General features: G+C 39.3%; 2 protein-coding genes across 2 annotated transcripts; both read left to right on the top strand.

Moving 5' to 3' along the window:
- Positions 1 to 1,148: 1,148 nt before the first annotated feature.
- On the top strand, positions 1,149 to 9,456 carry LOC134001161 (serine/threonine-protein kinase Nek9). Its single transcript, XM_062440729.1, has 24 exons — positions 1,149 to 1,549; positions 2,876 to 3,053; positions 3,154 to 3,209; positions 3,286 to 3,356; positions 3,471 to 3,576; positions 3,832 to 3,963; positions 4,062 to 4,172; positions 4,305 to 4,369; positions 4,451 to 4,501; positions 4,603 to 4,795; positions 4,887 to 5,031; positions 5,121 to 5,321; positions 5,451 to 5,497; positions 5,635 to 5,796; positions 5,892 to 6,000; positions 6,090 to 6,251; positions 6,359 to 6,526; positions 6,632 to 6,691; positions 6,788 to 6,975; positions 7,114 to 7,272; positions 7,364 to 7,468; positions 7,562 to 7,615; positions 7,709 to 7,811; positions 7,884 to 9,456. Exons 1-24 carry the CDS (start codon positions 1,364 to 1,366, stop codon positions 7,958 to 7,960), a joined length of 2,889 nt encoding a protein of 962 aa, XP_062296713.1. The 5' UTR covers positions 1,149 to 1,363; the 3' UTR covers positions 7,961 to 9,456.
- Positions 9,457 to 12,544: 3,088 nt separating this feature from the next.
- Positions 12,545 to 14,379, top strand: acyp1 (acylphosphatase 1, erythrocyte (common) type). The gene is made up of 3 exons (XM_062440533.1): positions 12,545 to 12,614; positions 12,820 to 12,907; positions 13,994 to 14,379. The coding sequence occupies exons 2-3, from the start codon at positions 12,827 to 12,829 to the stop codon at positions 14,207 to 14,209; spliced, it is 297 nt and encodes a 98-aa protein (XP_062296517.1). The 5' UTR covers positions 12,545 to 12,614; positions 12,820 to 12,826; the 3' UTR covers positions 14,210 to 14,379.
- Positions 14,380 to 15,800: the final 1,421 nt, after the last annotated feature.

Consider the following 15,800-nt stretch of genomic DNA (forward strand, 5'->3'; position numbering starts at 1 on the left):
TTTAAACTTGTGTATTTGTTCGGTAGATTCGCGTAACCTCCCTTTGCTTCTGTGTGTAGGGAGGAGAGGGGGGACATAGCACTTCCTTGACATTTTTAGGAGACAACGACTGTACTTCAATCCCGCTGACTTCACTACTAGCCTAGTCAAGCTAACCACGGCACACATCTAGCAATAGTGCCTTTACCGGAAGTGAAGTTCTTTTCCTAGGATGGTGAAGTCATGACCCGCCCTCCTCTGCTTCTCATGCCTTTTTTATTTTTTTATTTTATTTTGTAAATTGAAACAACAATAGAATACACAATACAGGCAAACATCACATCACGTATACAGTCTATAAAGTTCAGGGTAAATAACACAAATTAGGAAATAAAGAATATGTCATAAAAAAAATTACATATAGCAAAAAATAATGAAAAACAATTACAATAAAAGTAAAAAATATAGGTACATAAAAAATTATGAACTAATAAATAAATACAAAATTGGGGGTTCATATTTATTAATTTATTGAGAGCTTCAGAAAAGTTCAGAGTTGAGAGCTTCAGAAAGGTGAGACTCCACATCAGTCCAAAAATTATGTGAGATCGTTTCTGTGTGATGTTTACAAAAGATGCAAGAAACATCAATACTCATGAAATTACCAATCAGATAATTAGTGGGGTAAATTTGATGTAGGATTTTGAAGTGTATTTCTTTAGTGCTCCTCATTCCTCAATTCAACTTTTTTTTTATTCCCCCCACCTGTATTCCGAGAGACCCGCCCTCCTCTTCCTCTGATTGGCTAGTCTTCGTCACCTGCGTTGATTAGATTGGTATGGTTAACACAGAGCCGCGCAAAATATCAATGTCAGAGCCAATCAGAGCAGGGGAGGGCGGGTCTTCACAGAATGCGGGTGGGACCTAACTAAACCAACCAGGAAGGCAACGAATACTAGCCAATCAGAGGCAGAGGAGGGCGGGTCATGCCTTCTCCATCCTAGGAAAAAATAGCTAAACGGAAATGCATTCTGCTGACTTTCATCGTAAAATACACCACACCATGCTTGAATATACGCCCTTTATGATGAAACTTCAGAAAGTCATCCTCTGTTTTTTGTTGTGTCATACTTGACAGTGCTGCAACTACTGTAGTTGCACGCATTTTGCTACGTTGTATTTTCGTGACAAAGTTATATCTGAAGTGGATTTAAGGGGTCCGTCTGCGCTCTTGCTCCACGAGCTTTGTTGCTTTGCTGACACTGGTAACATGTTAGACGTGTGTGCGGCTGTGTAACATTAGGAGTCTTTCATTAAGAGTTGTCGTAAGGCCTGTTCGGGTTATTTCCATCACTGCCACTGGCTAACAGGTCCCTAAACAGAAATGTCACTGGAGGACTATGAAAGACATTTGGACTCGCTGAGTTCAGATTTGGGCAGCGGGTCTGTGGTTAGTGAGCGATCAGCGGCGAGCACGTTTAATGGCGAAGAGGAGAAGCTGCATTACATTCCTATCCGGATCCTCGGGAGGGGGGCGTTTGGTGAAGCAACTCTGTACAGACGAACAGAGGTAAGCTGCCAGCTGTTTTTCAAGAGAGCTACTCCTCTACCTACGTTTAAAACCCACAGATACCACACAGACATCAACTCTGTGAAGACACCATCACTGCAACAAGGAAATCACGTGTTATATATATATACACATATAAATATATATATATATATATATATATATATATATATATATATATATATATATATATATATATATATATATATATATATATATATATATATAGATAGATAGATAGATAGATAGATAGATAGATACACACACACACTTTACAAAGTCCTTAAAACTTTTTCTTCAATAATAACACAACAAAAACACACATTATATTGATCAGAAATGGTTAGCAAGTGCTACACCTTGTTCTCTGTTGTGATGTGTCTGGCGAGATGAATTGCTTAGTGTTCCTCTGTTTCCTTACCTGGGTGAGACATTTTTGAGCTCGAACAAGATAAATAACTTCCTCCCATGGCCTACTTCTTTATCCTGTACTGTAAGGGGCTTTGCAGATTTCATGCTACACCATTTTAAATAAAATGTTTTATTCCTTCTCTGTTTAACTTAAAAGCAGGTATTTGTAACAGTAGTAGAGCTGCAACAATTGTTTAATTCTAAGGGGATCAGTCAATGGACAGAATCTTAATTAGTAACTATTTTGATATTGATTGATATATAATATATAATTGATATATCATTTCTCAAGTTGGTCTCAGCTTCTCCATTGGGGGGACTTTATGCTTTTCTTAGATAAGAGTCCATTAGTAAGCTGGTATTGGCCAATGTTACCACCTGATATATTGGTATCAGCGTTTATGTTGTCCAATATACACCAATATCTTAAAACATTACATATGTATTGTGTGTGTATATGTATGTGTGTATATATATATATATATATATATATGTATATATATATATGTGTGTGTGTATAGTTTGAAGTTTACTGTTTCAGTGACTGGTATCATTTTATACAGTATATTGTTAAACTATATATCTTTGTCACAAATGTGATTTTAAAGATCATGGCACAAAATGTGTTATTATGTATATATTCTGAAGATCCATACGATTATCAGCCGATATATCAATATCAGAAGTTCTGTACACCCTAATATTAGTATTGGTTGGGCTCTTAATCAAATTGAATATTTTTTCTATTTTCTAACCTTTTTAGAGAAAAGATTAGTCGAGATAATAGTCATCTGACAAACTGATCGGCAAAATAATCATTAGTTGCAGTGCTAAACAACAGAGAAACTGTTAATTGCATTCTTTCTGTCTTTGTGTTAACATTATTTAACTAGATGTCCCCTCTGGTCTTCTTAGGACAACTCTTTAGTGGTGTGGAAGGAGGTGGAGCTGAACTCGCTCTCAGAAAGGGAGCGCAGAGACGTCATGAACGAAATAAGCATCCTCTCCATTCTGGAGCACAACAACATCATCGCCTACTTCAATCATTTCATGGATAAAAACACTCTGCTCATTGAGCTGGAATATTGCAATGGTATGGAAATACTGTTCAATGTGCCCACTGTGAAGATTTACTTGATTAGTTTAAATGCTCTTCATGTGTGACAGAAGACTAAATGGCTTTATCATCGCAGGAGGGAATCTGTACGATAAAATCAACCAACAGAAGGGGAAACTTTTCACTGAGGAGGTATGCACGCTAAGCATTTTATACACAACAGATTATTGTTCTCTTTTATATGTTCACCTATAACATGTCTCTTCAGGTGGTCATATGGTACCTGTACCAGATTGCCTCAGCAGTGGTTCACATTCACAAGGCTGGGATCTTACACAGGTAAAATATTCAGTCTTTATTGAAGGCATCTGGCAGGTGTCAAATATGTAACTGAATGATGTGAGACCAGACAACACATTTTTGGTAATGTTACCACTCGGTTTTTTCTTGCAGAGATATCAAAACTCTGAACATTTTCCTGACCAAGACAGACCTCATCAAGCTGGGTGACTATGGCCTTGCAAAGAAACTAGACTCTGAGTTTTCAATGGCAGAGACAGTAAGTTGGGAATTTTAACCCCCACAACAACATTTGGTAAAAATGAAGTGAATGTTACAAAGCTGTTAAATATTTTGTAATGTAGGTATTAGGCTTATGTGTGCTTTTTTTTTTTTAAATGGCCATATTATTTAGAGGCACAGTCAACATATATCCAGACTATGTATACTTTCTTCACTGATTCCTGTAACAATTTGTAACTAATTAAAAACTTTATGTTTTCTTTTTGCACTTTACCTTCCTTGGTAAATCTAGTGTGTGGGAACTCCATATTACATGTCACCTGAATTGTGCCAGGGAGCGAAATACAACTTCAAATCAGATATCTGGGCCATGGGTTGTGTCATTTTTGAAGTCTTAACTCTTACAAGAACATTTGATGCAACGGTAGGTTTGATAACTTGATAGAAATACTTATAATTATTTGCCTTAATCAGCCCCCCTCCTCCCAGACTGAATTAATTCTGCTGTTTGTGTCCACACAGAACCCTCTGAACCTCTGTGTGAAAATAGTCCAGGGCAACTGGACTATGGAAGTGAATTCGGACGTTTATTCTTCTGCGTTGATCAAGCTGGTGTATGAGTGCCTCAATCAAGTGAGTGAGAATAATCAGACAAGAGTCTTGCTTCAAATTGTTGTGAAATAAATGGTTTAATGGCCGAGATAATTCTTCTTGCCTCTGTCATGGATGTCACATTAAGGTTCTTGTCATCCCTTTGTGTTGCAGGATCCTGCAAAGAGGCCCACAGGTGGGCAGATTCTGGACCAGCCAATCATTGCCTGCTGTCGACAGTAAGTTTGTTGAAAAACATACAGTAAAAGATAAAGTCAAAACATCCACAACTATTCTTTGACAACTTAATTCTCTGGTAGGGAGCTTGAAGAGAGAGTTGCACTGCTGAATTCAGCCATGAAGAAACCAAAGTAAGTTGACATTTGTTCTATCTTCTCCACTGAAGCTTCTTTGTCACTCCTCAAGTATAAGTTTGTAGTATCTGATGACTGTTGTCCTGCCTGTGCGTTAGGCTGAGCACAGTGTCTGAGACCCCTGTCGCTGTGGTGACCACACGCTCGAGGGAGGTGTATTTCTGGGGCGGAGGGAAGTTCACCCCCCAGAAACTGGACTCGTTCAAAGGGGGCAGCAGTGCCCAACATGTGTGTGCAGGGGAGAGTCACTTTGCTGTGGTGACGGTGGAAAAAGAGCTGTACACCTGGGCTGTGAGTATTAACACGTCACTTTGGGATAGATGTACTGGATCCAATTTTTCTTGTGGTTCCCTTCAAGCAACTTTCTCAACCTTCTGGTCAGAATATCCAAGCTGGAGCAAAGATGGTGGGCCAGCTAGGGCACGGAGACCAGGCCTCGTACCGGCAGCCAAAGAAGGTGGATAAACTCCAGGGGAAGGCCATCCGACAGGTGGCATGCGGGGCTGACTTCACTGCCTGTGTCACTGGTGAGTAGATGAAGCAACAGGTGAAAAAACTAATATATTTGTAAAGCCACACCTTTTCTAACAAACTTTTTGTGCTGCTGCATTGGCAGATGAGGACCAGATGTACATGTTTGGGTCGGACTATTACGGCTGCATTGGAGTGGAGGGCGAGCTGGGCATGGAGATTTTGGAGCCAGTGCTTCTGGAGTTTTTTGAGGAGCGGCCTGTCCGTCAGGTGTCTTGTGGAGACAACCATGTGGTGGTCCTGACTCATAGCGGGGAAATTTACTCCTGGGGCTGTGGAGAGTATGGTACATAGGTTTTCTGTATTTCCTTGTGTTTTGAGTGGCATCTGCTATGTTGTTTTTGCTGTTATAAATGTTACCAGCAGGTGGAGACAACTTTTTATCTTTATTGTATCTCTTTTTTTCCTGCTGCAGGGCGTCTCGGCCTGGAATGTGAGGATGACTTCTCTTCTCCGATGCAAGTAAGACTTTGTTCCCTGTACTGGTTCACTCTTAACTCTCTCTCAAGTGGTAAAAGCCTTACAAGAGCCAGTAAGATACAAAGTGTAGTCCTGATCATAACATATTAATACTTGGAACTGTTCTGTGGTTTTCCTAGGTGGAGCTCCCCAAAGGTGCCACCATCTCTACTGTGTCATGCGGCAGTGATGGAACCTTCTTTTTGACAGAAACTGGCAAAGTCCTAGCATGTGGAAACAATGAATTTAACAAGCTAGGTCTGAACCAGGGAATCTCTGGTCTCAAAAACCACCCTGGAGAGGTACTGGATTATAATTGAAGTGCTATAATAATAGAGACTTTAAGTGATGCAGTTATGGTTATAAGCATTTTCTTCTCCCTGGTATATCTCACCAGGGTTATCAAGGGACCCCGTACATCACCACACTGACCTTGGTAAAGCAGCTGGCACGATTCAAGATCCAGGTTATAGCTCCAGGGAAGTCCCACACCGCTGCCATTGATGGTACTGCAAGAACAGCTGGTTTTCATTTTTCCTATGAGTAAAAATTATCATTATTCTTATTCATCATCTTGTCATTTCTTGCTTTACAGAACGCGGTCGTCTGATCACCTTTGGTTGCAACAAGTACGGGCAGCTGGGTGTTAAAGACTTTAAGAAACACCAGGGTGTCCAAGTCCTTGTTGGTCCCTTTGGTGGAAAGATAGTGAACAAAGTGTCTTGTGGAGATGGCTTCACCATTGCAGCCACTGAGGGTAAGAACACACGCAGTCCTGTGGTGTATCTATGGCAATGACATGTTTTGTTTTTTCTGATTTCATGACAAGATCTGTGGTTGTCTTATTTATTGTTTTTCTTGCAGACAATCAGATCTTTGCATGGGGAAATGCAGGAAACGGGCGACTTGGAATGCCTGCTGATAAGGGATTTGGTTCAGAGGTATGCCCTGCCATGCCCAGGCCCATCTTTGGTTCCCTCCACTATGTTCCAGACCTCTCTTGCCGTGGCTGGCACACTATTATTATAATGGGTCAGTCATCACAAAACAGACACACATGCTGTGTAATTTTATGAAAAAAACAGCTGTCTAATTAATACCTTTAATACCTCTTACCGTTTTTTGTTTTTTTTGCAGAGAAAGTGCTGAACTCTAAGACTATTCGCTCAAACAGCAGTGGACTGTCAGTTGGTAGTGGTAAATACTTTTCTCTGTTTACCATTTTGTCTATTGAGTCTTGTGTGTTTGTATGTGTGCTTTGATGTGTGTGTGTTTGTGTGCGCGTACATCCAGGGTTGGGACAGGATGGATCCACATCCACAGTGGATCTGGAAATAGAGCCCGGTTCAGAGACGGAGTGTCGTGACAGGGGTCTCGGGGTTACAGGGGAGGCTGATACTGATGGATGCCTCACACAGACCCCGATGATGTCAATGACAAGCCAGACTGGGGACAGCTCCTGCCCTTTCTGGCTTAGAAAGGTTTGTTACAATGAAAGAATTAAGGAGTAAAGAAAACTTAGTTTGAATCATGTCTTTTGGAGCAGAGCTACACCAACAACTTGAATGGTTATCAGACATTGTACTATGATACATTTCTTAATCACTGTCATCCAACAGGAACTTGACGATGCAGAGTTCATCCCGATGCCAGATGACTCACAGCCATTCACTGCTGACCAGCTCTCTTCTTTCTCTAAGAGCAAAACTCTGCCTTATGAGCTGAAAAACTTTAAGGCGGCTGCAGCAGCAGCAGTCAGCAGTAATAAAGGCCTATCGGTAATGCCAGTGTAGATGTTTTTCACTGATCTTGATGTTCTCATACATGTTTTATATTACTGCTCAACTTTGTCTCCTGTTATCTTCACAGACTAAAAGAATGGGCTGTGATAAAGTAAATGGACTAGATGAGGAAGACACTTGCAAAAAAGGAGAATCAGGTGCATGCTGCAGAGCAAGTGGCGAGGTTGCACAGGTATCAAATCTGCACTCAACAGTGTACATTACGAGCTAATGAGCACAGTACTTCCTGTTTCCACTGAATATAAACACGTTTTTCTTTTTACAGCTGCAAGAGACAGTCGCCCACCAAGAGAGGAGGATCCAGATGCTCGAGAAGCAGGTGAGACATGCATCTCAAAAGCATCCCACCCACTTCAGAACTGATTTTTATCTATGCTCGCCAGTAACAGCGTATTTTTCCTGCCGTCTTTAGGTCAGTGAGCAGCAGAGGGAGAACGAAAGGCTTTGGGCAGCGATTAATCGTTCAACACTACGGGAAGCAGGATGTGAAAATAATGGAAACCACCGCTCTGATCGTATGTCCGGGGATGGAGGAGGAGGAGGAGGAGGAGGAGGAGGAGGAGGAGGAGGAGGAGGAGGAGGAGGAGGAGGAGGAGGAGGAGGAGGAGGAGGAGGAGGAGGATTCACAAACCACGGAGGCAGATCTGCTGGGGCCAGTGCGTGAACCTGCAGATGTCCAGGTTACGGGAGAAGTGTCAAAACTCATAGCACATACTGAATTCAACAAGCTTGACTGCAGTGGGGGGAGTGCAGCCTCATGCCCTCACAGTGTGTTACGTTATACATGTTTAACAGAGCGCTCAGTTGCATGATTTTCTTATTGCATATGCAATACTGTATAATACCTTGCACATTCACATGCACACTTGTGTTCACCCGGGTGCAGTGATCTAGCTAGTTTCTCCACAGGCTGAAATGTTGGCTGGATTCAACATGAAGCAATCAGACCTTGACACCTGCGAGAGACAATCTGATCATAGTGTTACTCCGCAATGTGAATATCAAGTCCAAGTTTTGGTGGTGTCATTGTTGTCTTTTTAGTGATGTCAGCACTTGCCTCAGATATTAGTATTTATCATGAAACAGGAAAGAGTAGCTTATGCAAAAAGGAAACCGTTTGCAACAGCATTGCATCCTAAGTTCAGGTTTCTGAGTTATGAGAAGATGGACAGTCATGTTGTCCAAATTGATCGTGACTCATGTGAGTGCCATCTTTCAATGTGAAAACATACCCTTCTTGTGTATCACTTTATTAGAATTATTGTCATTTCATCTATTCCTAAAAGGGTAAAGTGCCAAATACAATATAACCTCTAAAAACTTTTTTTCATACTTATCAGAAATGTTAGCTATTACAAACATATTCTAATTATCTCATGCAAATATATAGTTTTAAAATTTGCATGTATTATTGTCATACACGGTAAAGAGCATATGTGTGAAACAGGAAACTACTGATTTATTTTTTAACCACAGGTAGGTTGCTTTTTCCTATTGCCTTCTTTGACTTCTTCTTGAATTATTGTTGGTGCGGCACGTGTAGGTCTATCTTCATTATTACATATATGAACACTTGAACTGTCTTAGAATGTGGAAAACATGGTCTTTAAAGCATTTTTGATATAGCTGATCTTTTAGCGATAATGTTATTGTTTTCTTACCGCATTTTTTTAGCCATTTTATCTGTCCTTCGTACTCTCTGAAAAGTTTGTTTTGCCATCTTTTGCATCATTTGTGAAAGAAAATATCTAATTGTGTTTTTGTTTGAAGTCTATTGGTTTTGTTTATTTTGTGTGTGTGTGTGTGTGTGTGTGTGTTTGTTTGTGTGTGTGTTATGACAAAAAACATATGTATGTATAAACCCTTTGTCATAGTTGGCTTACAAACTGTTCATTCGTGGTCAATGAACTGCCTTATGTCAACAATATAACTAGTATTTCCATGCTAAACACAACCACAGTGCCTTAGCAAGCTATTGAAACCAAAATGTGTGCAAATATGACAATGATGTGCCTTAGGTGATTTTGTAATAGTGTGTTGACTTGACAGCATTTAAAATATGTTTCTGGAGATGTAACAGTTGTATAGACACTCTACAGTCACACTGTTGCCTTATGCTTTATGGAAAAGCCATCAATAAAACTAACAGCTGTCTTTTGTTATACGTGTGTGTGTACAGTTAATATTTCTACAACGCCATGTGCAATATACTGGACCTGTTTCTGTTTGATGTTACCATGCTATCGTTATAAAGAGCCAAAACTAACATGGACAGTTTTGTTTAATTAACAGGGAATATACTCAATGTAGACATTAGATCTGACACAAAAAATCGAATGAGTAATTAAATCAAATAGTGATAATAACGAGATGGTGATGGGTGATCTCTGATGTGCTGACACCTGAGGATTTGTTGTTCAGCCAGTTCCAGGTAAAAGCGTCTGGCTCGGCTTACTTGGACCATTTTGACTGTGATGTGGCAGCGGGGAGTCGACCCTGATGTAGAGTCCTCGTGTTCACAGTGTGGTTCTGTCTTTGGTTCTTTTTCTTTAAAACCTGAATAAAAAGACATCAGATGAACTTAAGCAATTTTTTAGCATTACATTTCCATCAAACAAGCAAACAAACGAGACTGTTATAAATGTGTAGTCTCCAAGCCCAAATAACCCTGGTGATATTAGTATCTGTCACAACAAAGTCATTAGGGTTAAATATCAGATTTGTTTTTCTTGAGAGCACCAGCAGACACTATTATTATAGGCTAAGAGGTCTCCCTTATGACAAGTAAACCTAAAGCTTCCCTGTGGAGTCTTCACATTCAGAGTGTTTCTGCATTGTGTGAATCCTTGAGCAGTAATAAACGTGTTGTGAATTGATTGCCGTCATAAAAAATGTGTAGAGCTGATATTAGAAGAATTTAACATAGTTTACATGATAGCAGTCTTTTTCAATTGCCTTTATTGGTGCATTACTACATTTCTTTCCATATTAAAGGATTACCACAACCAACTCTTGATCAGTGGACTGTGATTTGCATGTGCTCCGTGTTCACGTACACAATATGCAAACCAATTGGGGACCACTCTAATAAGCATCGCTCCATAGAGCCTCTTGGGGTTGAAAACTACACAGGGTACCGTTATAATAAACTCCCATGTGTACAATTAATGGAGTAGCCCTTTAAGAGAGGTAAAACACTGGCCTACCTCTGGAGGAGTCTTGCTTCTGCTGTGGTTTTTCCAGAACTGCTCTATGGCCGATCCCTTGGTCCTATTAGCGTAGGAGTTGAAGACTTGACGGTGGGATTGTTTCACCTTCTGACAGACTTGGACATGCTTCTTTAATCTATCATGTGAAAATTTTCTGTTGCAGATTCTGCACGGGAGAAGCTGAAGGCTCAGGTCTGTGCTCTCTGTGAGCCTGAGCTCCCCCTGCTGTGCTCTGTTTGACTGAGAAGGACAACACACTGGTGGCAGAGACGATTCCTCAGATATTTTACTTGCAGCACCTCTGTGGTTTTCTGTTGCTGCCAATCTATAAACAGTTTTCTGTTGACTCTGGTGGGGCATATCCATGTCCCTGTCATCATCATCATCATCATCATCATCATGTGAACCGTACACCTTCTTTCTTTCTTCATATTTTTTTTCTCTTGTCCAAATGCCAAGGTTTGCAGAGGTCTTATTTTGCTCAGCTTTCTCTACCTCTCCTTTTCTTCTGTTCAGCTCTCCACTCACTTTGTGCACATGAGCGTTACTTTCACGGGGACCTTTATTTTCATTCCTTTTCAACTGAACAACATCTGTCTCCCTGCCTCCCCGTCTGGCCCCCTGTTCTTCATGTGTATTCCTTATCTTGTCCTTGTTCATCTGATTTTGTGTCTTTCTCAGTTGTCTAGCATCTTCCAGTCTTCTTTCATGTTTTAATATTTCTCTGTTACTCACTGGTTCTCTCAGCCTGGTTGTCGTCTGAGCCTTTCCGCCCTTTACTTGTCCTCTGTTGTGACTCTTCTCCTCACTCTTTCGGTCATCACTTGCAGCAGCACCACTATCCCCCTGGATCATTTGTCTTATTTTACCCTCAGCTCTCCACAGCTTCTCCTGTAGCATGAGCTCTTTTGCATGAATTGCTCTGGCCATCTGCATCTCTCTAGTGGGCAGGCTGTGTGAGTTTTTTATTGGATGCTGGGACTCAGCGGTCTCTCTGATGCCATCTGAATGATGTTCTTGGGACGACAAAGGGCCTCTTTGTTGTGCTGAAATAGTGATTTTTTCAAAATCATTGAGTTCAAACGAGTCGTGCATTTTGGGGTTGAGAGTCCTTCTGTGGTGAACAGGCTTGTTTGGGAAAGGCTGGTCTACTCCAGCTGCTCTCCCACCAGCTACAACAGCATGTTGTGTTTTAGTGTAGACATTGCAGTGTCTTTGCTCTGCAGAGTTGTACTGCTCTTGAGGACCACGTCTTCCCCTTGTGTGCGTATTCATGACTGTGCCTGTTGTAAAAGATAACGTCTTTAAGTTTGTACTTCTGTGTGCAGACTTTTTTGCATGAGACAACGGAATTGTTTACATCAGCAACTTTGAAATGAGAATGAACATGAAATGCTCTATTATTGATTTAAAATACAGATTTTTAAAAATAATTTTAACTGTTGCATTTTTTTCTTACTGCACTTATGCATGGCAAACTGATTATCTTATTACTATTTCTGCCTATCTGCTGTAGTCTTAACTGGTCAATATCAAAGAAACAAATACTCCAGTATGGTAGAGGATATCCCAAAGTATTATAATCCTGAAGTTTATTCATTTATACTGTAGCATTGATTCAATATTAACTTCTGAACATGGTACAGTCAGTGTTAGAAACCTCTGTAATATAAGCTCATACTGCAAAAAAAAAAAACAGGTGTATAACATGCTTTTCCTATATTTCTTTGCATAACAATTGGATAGCCAAATGACAGAAGTCAATGTCAAAGAGGTAGGTAGCAAGTTGCTTTCACTTACCGTTAGGCTTATGACAAATATTCCTGAAAATTCACGTGTAGAAATTCAAACTCTCGCTGTCTAGTTGAATGTTGTCTGAGTTAAAGGTAAAGGTGAGTTTAAAAACTACAAACATATCTAATATATCTATACCTGTTCGACACTCATTACGTTGAAATAACTTTTCCCAACGTTTACATTCGTTGCCTAGACACCAAATGTCTGGAGCGTTCTCTGTGGCGTCACTTCCTGAAGCAGAGTCCCGTATCTGCCAGTACAAAACCGAAGCGGATCTGAATGGTCGTCACACAGCTTCCCATCAATATCAAGGTGAACTATATTACAAGCAGCGAACAGTCATATATTCGTGTATAACACGAAGATAAGCTTGTTTAGTATCTAGGCAGCAAATTGTTTTGAATAGAAATTAGCTGTTTGTTAGCATAGCTTGTAGCTGTAAGTAGCACCTGCAATGATGGGTTCCTAACTTACACATCACACCAAACAAGTCATGTCTTTGTTTTTCTTTTTCTAGGTTCAGCATGGCCGATGAAGAGCTAATTTCAGTGGATTATGAAATTTTTGGCAGAGTGCAAGGTGTATTTTTTCGGAAATACACTCAAGTGAGTCTGACATTGACACGCTAGCCTCTATGAGTTAAGTTCATTATGGTCAGTTTGACAGAAAAAATTAAATAATAATAAATTCATAAATTAAGTAATATTAATAAATGTACAATTAAAGAAAATTCCAAGTGAGAAGAGCTGCTACAGTTTTACATTTTAAATTGAAGAGAATGAAAAGAAATATTGACCATGAGTAAACAGTATAGTAATAAAAATACAAGTTAATAAAACATCGTCAACGTCATGTTAGATTAAAGATCACAGATGTACAAACATAAGATTATGGATTAATATAAGGTCTAGTGTCCATGGTTGGGATAGAGTCTGTGTCAGTGGGGGTCTCCGGCCTAATTGAGGTGCTGGCTGCAGACAGGAAGAAACTGTTACAACATTACATATTACAACATTATATTTCAGTCACATATCTATATTTAGCTTTTAGAGATAAATAACCTCTGAAAAACCCAGAAGTTGGTTGACACACATTTTACCTCTTTGCGAATGGAATAAAAGTCTTCAAAGACAAACTTCATCTCAAAGAAAAAAATATTCACTCTGCTGCTTTAAAAAAAAAACCTTTGATCTTAAATTGGCAGGTGTAATTTAATACCTGCATAAGAAATAACAGTCCTAACTTTTTTATCATGCAACAGACAGAATATATTTCCATTCAAATAGATAAAAGAGTCTTCAATGATCCTGGAAATACCTTCATCACAGCAGATGACCGGACTCGAATGTAATGTTAATTCATGAGAGACACAAACCGGAGCTAGGATTATAACTCATTTGCTGATGAAGACTGTCAAATGCATGACAGCTTTAGAAAAAGTTATTAAGTGGATGTTGAGTTAAGATTTTTACTGTTTCCAAGGTCAGAAATAAACCTTCATGTTCTACGTCTTTAATCTGTCACACCCACGTTTAATTTCTTTGAGTTGAAGAATGATGAGCAGCCTTTGTCCAAAAGTTCTGTGAGATTTGATTTTTAATAAGTTCTTTTTCTAACTCTTATTAATTCCCTTCTTTCCTATTCCAGCCATTTTCTCAGAGTATTATCTAACTTTCTGTTTCACCTTCCAGGCAGAAGGGAAAAAGCTTGGCTTGGTTGGCTGGGTCCAAAACACAAATGGAGGAACTGTTAAGGGGCAGCTACAGGGGCCACGCAGCAAGGTGAAAGAAATGCAAGAATGGCTGAAATCCACCGGGAGCCCCAAGTCTGAAATAATGAGTACGGAGTTCCAGAAAGAGAAAACAGTTGACAGCCTAGAGCACTCATCGTTTAACATAGTGAAATAAAATAACTCATATATTGCAAGTTTAGTATTAACTTTGAAACAGACATTTTATTTATTTAGTCTTTTTCTATTTATTTACTGGGATGCATTATATGTAATGAACTGAGAAGGTTTGTGTGTTAGGTCTCCTTAACATCCATAAAATATGAAATTACATTAATAAATGGAGAATTACTCACAGATGGTTTGTTTGATTTTTTTTATTTACCAACAACAATAAGAGTATATTTGATAAGATTCATTGTAAAAGGATATATCAGATAGAATAAGGAAAACTTGGTTACTTAGACTGGACACATTTAAAGGAACAGGATTGAGTGTTTATCAGAGGTTCACCACATTATTTAAGAATGTTAACAGACTAAATCTGTTTGAATGGACATTTGCAAACAAACAGTCCAGCAAACAGGCAGTGGTGTGTCATTTTCGTTGGCCTCCAAAAAACTGTTTGAAAGGAGTCTGATGAGCAACTAAATAGTCAGAATACTGCTGCCCCTTAGGCATGGAGTTTTGCAGTCAGCTATGGGGAAAGTGACATAAATTGCCAAAGAGGTAGAATCAATTATTCCTCAATTTGGATAGATCTGATATTTCAGGGGAAAGTTCTCTGCTCTCCTTTTGCTTTCTCGTTCTTTTTCCTTACCATGGCAAATGTCCTGTTGAAATAAACCTCCAAGACATGAGGATTACACAACGTATGGTCCTTCTGTTTAAGTTCATTATCTATCAGCATATTTTGAGAAGATAATAGGGCTCTGACAGAACAGCTGTCAGATAAAGTCTTGCTTGAATAGGCCTTTTTCACTTTAGGAATTTTGACAGGCAGTGTAAATAAAAGGAAGACTAAATTCCATTCAGCTGCACTTGTTTAAAGCTCCTGTATTGCCCATGCTGGCTCATTGTCACACTGACATGGTGTACTGAGACACAGAGAGACCTGTGACAAGTCAAAATGTCTACTGTGAAAAAGGCCTTTCAGGTTGGTGATATCACAAGCCCTGCAAACTAGACTTACTAAGAGGTTTATAGGAAGGAAATTAAAAGAAGAGGTGATGTCATCGAGACACTTCTTTGTGGACAGAATTAACTGAAAAAAGTCAAGAAAAAAGGATATTGCATTTTTATATGTATGAAAGAAAGAGTAATAATTAAGATACCCTCTAGACATGTTTTAAGATGTGTATAAAAAGAACTCACTTTGAATAATAATTTGTTGTTAAAATCCTTAAAATTAAATCTACCCCTTCTCCCTCATTAGAAATTCCAGTATCTATAAATATGCAAAGATATTTAATCTTAAAAGTTTAACTGCTGGACACAAGATGTCTCCTACTTCATGGAAAGTACATTCTAAGTGTTTGTGCACTAGAGGCTTCAAGTTCCCATGTTACTCTTTTGTAAGATGAGTATTGGACCAGGATCAGCTTCCAAATGATTTGTGTTGTCACAAATTATTCCCGTATGCCCACCACTTAAAACTGGATTTTAAGTGAGCTCGGAGAAGCTTTCCAATTTCAGCAGATTAATGTGAAAACCTTCATTATCAAACTCTGCTTATACATCTTTCTACACAATGAAGCTCAAATATTCAA

This window comes from Scomber scombrus, chromosome 19, assembly GCF_963691925.1.
Source record: "Scomber scombrus chromosome 19, fScoSco1.1, whole genome shotgun sequence".
NCBI lineage: Eukaryota > Metazoa > Chordata > Actinopteri > Scombriformes > Scombridae > Scomber > Scomber scombrus.

Excerpts from the sequence above, each read along its gene's own strand:
- LOC134001161 (XM_062440729.1), top strand. The coding sequence starts at position 1,364 with ATGTCACTGGAGGACTATGAAAGACATTTGGACTCGCTGAGTTCAGAT. Across the intron at positions 3,210-3,285 it reads GGAAACTTTTCACTGAGGAG|GTGGTCATATGGTACCTGTA; the intron begins GTATGCACGCTA and ends ATGTCTCTTCAG. Across the intron at positions 6,692-6,787 it reads TGGACTGTCAGTTGGTAGTG|GGTTGGGACAGGATGGATCC; the intron begins GTAAATACTTTT and ends GCGTACATCCAG.
- acyp1 (XM_062440533.1), top strand. The coding sequence starts at position 12,827 with ATGGCCGATGAAGAGCTAATTTCAGTGGATTATGAAATTTTTGGCAGA. Across the intron at positions 12,908-13,993 it reads TTTTTCGGAAATACACTCAA|GCAGAAGGGAAAAAGCTTGG; the intron begins GTGAGTCTGACA and ends TTCACCTTCCAG.